Raw genomic sequence first — 3,411 nt, 5'->3', positions numbered from 1 at the left:
CATTTGGGTACAAAACAAACATATTTTAATCAAATAGAAATTGAAAAAAACACACAATTTTTAGAGAGAGAAAGAGGGCGTTAGTATTGGTTGAGTTGGATTGGGGTCGTAGACTCTGATGATCTAATTAATTCAATCTGACCCAACTTCGATTGAATTTAAAAGGTAGAATTAGAATATATAATAAAATTTGAAAAAATAACAACTAATTAATTAAACCAACTCAACCTAGCTAGCTAGCTAGCTAATTACAATGATTTGATTTTATTCTCAAATCTACGTACTCCATCATCTGTTGATTAACCAAACAAATCATAAAAATGACTAATTAATGCCTCCATTGTTTGAACTTATCTACTCAATTTTATATATATATAGTCACCATACACTAACAATGAAAAAGTTTTGATTAATTAAAATCACCGAAGTACAAAATTAATTAATGCTCTTCGATTGACATTATTGTTCCTTTTTTATCATGTATGTCTGTCTGTGTGTGACACACAGAAAGAGAGAGGAGACACAAAATTCAAACAAATTAATGAACCTTGATGATGAGGCAGAAAATTCTTCTTTAATTATCTTAATTTTGAAGAAACAGCGACAGAGACAGAGAAAGAGAGAGACAGAGAGAGCTGAGACTGTCGTCCTTCCATTCATTTTCCACAACCGTAAATTAATATTACAACTTCACAAAACCAATGAATAATTAATACACAGACATGAAAGTTTTAGAAGACCAAGAAACAGATTATACCACAGATCACAAGGAAGAAGAAGAAGGCAAATTACAAGAGGAGGAGGAGGAAGAAGAAGAAGAGATCAATAAAGAATAACAAATCACTTTTCTTCTGTCTTTTTTCTTTTTTATTTTCCATGTTTTAGCTATAATTAAGCTTGTACACAGAGTTCACTCGTCATGGAAATTATTAATTCCTCCAGTCCATGTGGTCAAGGCTTGGGTGGCTCCGCTGGCGGCGGCGCTTCCTCCTTCGGCGGCTCCTCCGCCGGAGGTTGAGCGGTTTTCTCCACCTCCTCAACCACGGCGGCCACAGCCTCTTCTTTCTTCTCTTCAACTTCAACCACTATCTCCTTGTCTTTCTCTTTGCTGGACGTCCCTTCCTCTTCAGCAGCTGGGGCGGCGGCTTCCGGCGGCGGCTCCACCGGTTTCTCTTCGGTGACTATGAACGTGGACACCTTCTCGAATACGAAGAAGATTGGTCCCTGAACCAGCGCCGGCCCGAACTTGGACGATGCTTCAGTAACTGGCTTCGATCCCGGGAACTCTTCTACACCATCAAATCAAAAACTAATTAGTTAGATAATTAATCTGTGAAGAAACCTAGCTAATTAAATTTGAAGTTATTGAAAACGAAAAGAGCAATTAACTAAGAAATAAAGATACCGATTTTGGCGAGCTCATCCAGGAAAGTTTGAACTCCGGTGGAGTTATTCTTCAAACCAGCCTCCTTCGGTTCCTTGATCAAAGCCTGTTCCCACCAGAACATATGTATTATTAGAAGAAGAAACACGTACGATTCAAAATAAAGATTAAGGAGGTTGATCAGAATTAATTAATTAATTAACGTGATATGATATCTAAACAGACACTAATTAAGGAGGCTCTCTTACCGTATTAGAATATATATTAATTAGCGCTCTGATACCATGTTATATAGAAATAATTAAACACAAGATTTGAAATAGTACTGAATTATAAAACCAAACCTCTAAATGAATTATATATGAGGTTTAGATATCAAAGAAAAATGAAGATAAACATAAAGAACAAGAATTAATAGACCTAAAATAATATGTAATAGAGATTGGGATCCATATATATATATATATATATTAATTTTGTTTGATGGGTTTTCAGGGAAAAAGAGAGGAGACCTTGATCTCGGCCGGCGAGGCTTCATAGATTTCGACAACTTTAGCATGGAACTCGGTCTTTTTCTCTTCAAACACCTTGGTGAATTCCTCCTGAAACAGTATAATATTTGAACTAAATATATATATATATATGAATTAAGCTGCAGCTTGCTAGGATTAGAAGCAAGAACAATATATATAGATAGATAGATAGATAGATAGATAGATGAGAGAAGAGGGGATCAATTAAGAAGACGACCTTGTTGCCATCGAAGGACTTGCAAAAATCGGCGGCGGCGGCCTTCTTAGGATTCTCGAAAACCTTCTTGATCTTTGGAAGAACCTTCGATTTCCAGTAACCCATGATGATATTGATGAACTACTCGATCAATAAAAAGCCAAAATAACTAAAACCAGTACCACAAAAAACAAAATAAAAGAAAAAGAAATCAGCAATAATTAACCCACGATCGATCACATATATGCACGCGTTATGAAGAAACCTGGAGATGGCTAATTAAGAAAATATGAGTCTTAATTATTTCTCACCTTCGTACGTAATTTGTTGGTTGTTTCTCTTGCTTCCTCTACTTGTCTGTCGATCGATCGATCGAGAGCGAGAGAGAAGGTGAAAGGGTTTTGTGGGCAAAATGTGCTTAGTATTGAAGGCAAATATAAGGGGCTCACAAGCATGTCAGCACAGCATATAGAACAAGTATTAATTTGACAACTAATGGTAAGCCGCCGTTGGCTGGCTCCCCACTTAATTACGTGACATACCCCCCCTCCCTCCGCACGGCCCCATCTTCCTCCTTTTTACCTCTGGGTGGTGAGAATGTTTTTTTCCACCCCCCCCCCCCCCCCCATTAATTAAAATTGAATTTCATTTCAATTACTTAAAAAAAAAGAAGAAGAAAATATATAACGTACAACCAAAGTTGATTTGAATCTATGACATTTAAATAGGGTACTTCCATAAGTCCACCTTTTTAATTATTTTTATTAAAATAATTTTTAAAATTCATATTTAATTTAATTTTAGTAATATATATATATATATAAATTCAATGAATCAAGTATAATTGTGAATTCACCTTCTTCTTATTATTATTATGGATGGACGGACGGATGGATGTGTAAAAGGGTATATTTGGAATGGGGAGTTTGGTAGGGGCCTTTGATTGATTGAAATTTCCAAAGGATGGGGCCCACCGAGGCCAGGGGGCAAATCCAGAAGGGCAAAGTGGGGTTAGAGTGACAGCTGGCGGTCGCCTCAATCATAGGTGGCAATATCAAACGTGGGACCCAAACAAACCTTGAGATGGTGATCTGTACCGCCGTGCCACTCTCCTGTTCTCTAACCAAATCTACTAAATTAATGTATATATTATTATTATTATTATTATTATTATTATTCGTTTATTTCTATTTGTTGTTTGAAAATAATTATCTTATTTTTAATTTGTGGGTGTGGCTTTGGGCCTCAAACCTCCCCCACATGGCCTCGCTGGTACAACTCAAGCCCTCCAACCATAC

At 36.6% G+C, this 3,411-nt stretch overlaps 1 protein-coding gene across 2 annotated transcripts; it reads right to left on the bottom strand.

Annotated features, from left to right (window-relative positions):
• Window positions 1-630: 630 nt before the first annotated feature.
• LOC127793715 (plasma membrane-associated cation-binding protein 1) lies at window positions 631-2,585 on the bottom strand. 2 transcript variants are annotated; one of them, XM_052324405.1, is made up of 5 exons: window positions 2,425-2,585; window positions 2,135-2,254; window positions 1,897-1,986; window positions 1,406-1,490; window positions 631-1,286 (listed from the first exon to the last, which is right to left on the bottom strand). In XM_052324405.1, exons 1-5 carry the CDS (start codon window positions 2,566-2,568, stop codon window positions 952-954), a joined length of 774 nt encoding a protein of 257 aa, XP_052180365.1. In that variant the 5' UTR covers window positions 2,569-2,585; the 3' UTR covers window positions 631-951. The 2 variants fall into 2 exon arrangements, with proteins under 2 accessions (XP_052180365.1, XP_052180364.1); XM_052324404.1 differs by having other exon boundaries at window positions 631-1,289; window positions 2,425-2,582.
• Between the last annotated feature and the right edge of the window lie 826 nt (window positions 2,586-3,411).

Source organism: Diospyros lotus, chromosome 2 (genome assembly GCF_014633365.1).
Source record: "Diospyros lotus cultivar Yz01 chromosome 2, ASM1463336v1, whole genome shotgun sequence".
Lineage (NCBI taxonomy): Eukaryota > Viridiplantae > Streptophyta > Magnoliopsida > Ericales > Ebenaceae > Diospyros > Diospyros lotus.
Note: the sequence above shows the minus strand (reverse complement) of the source record. Positions and strands in the feature narration are given on the sequence as shown.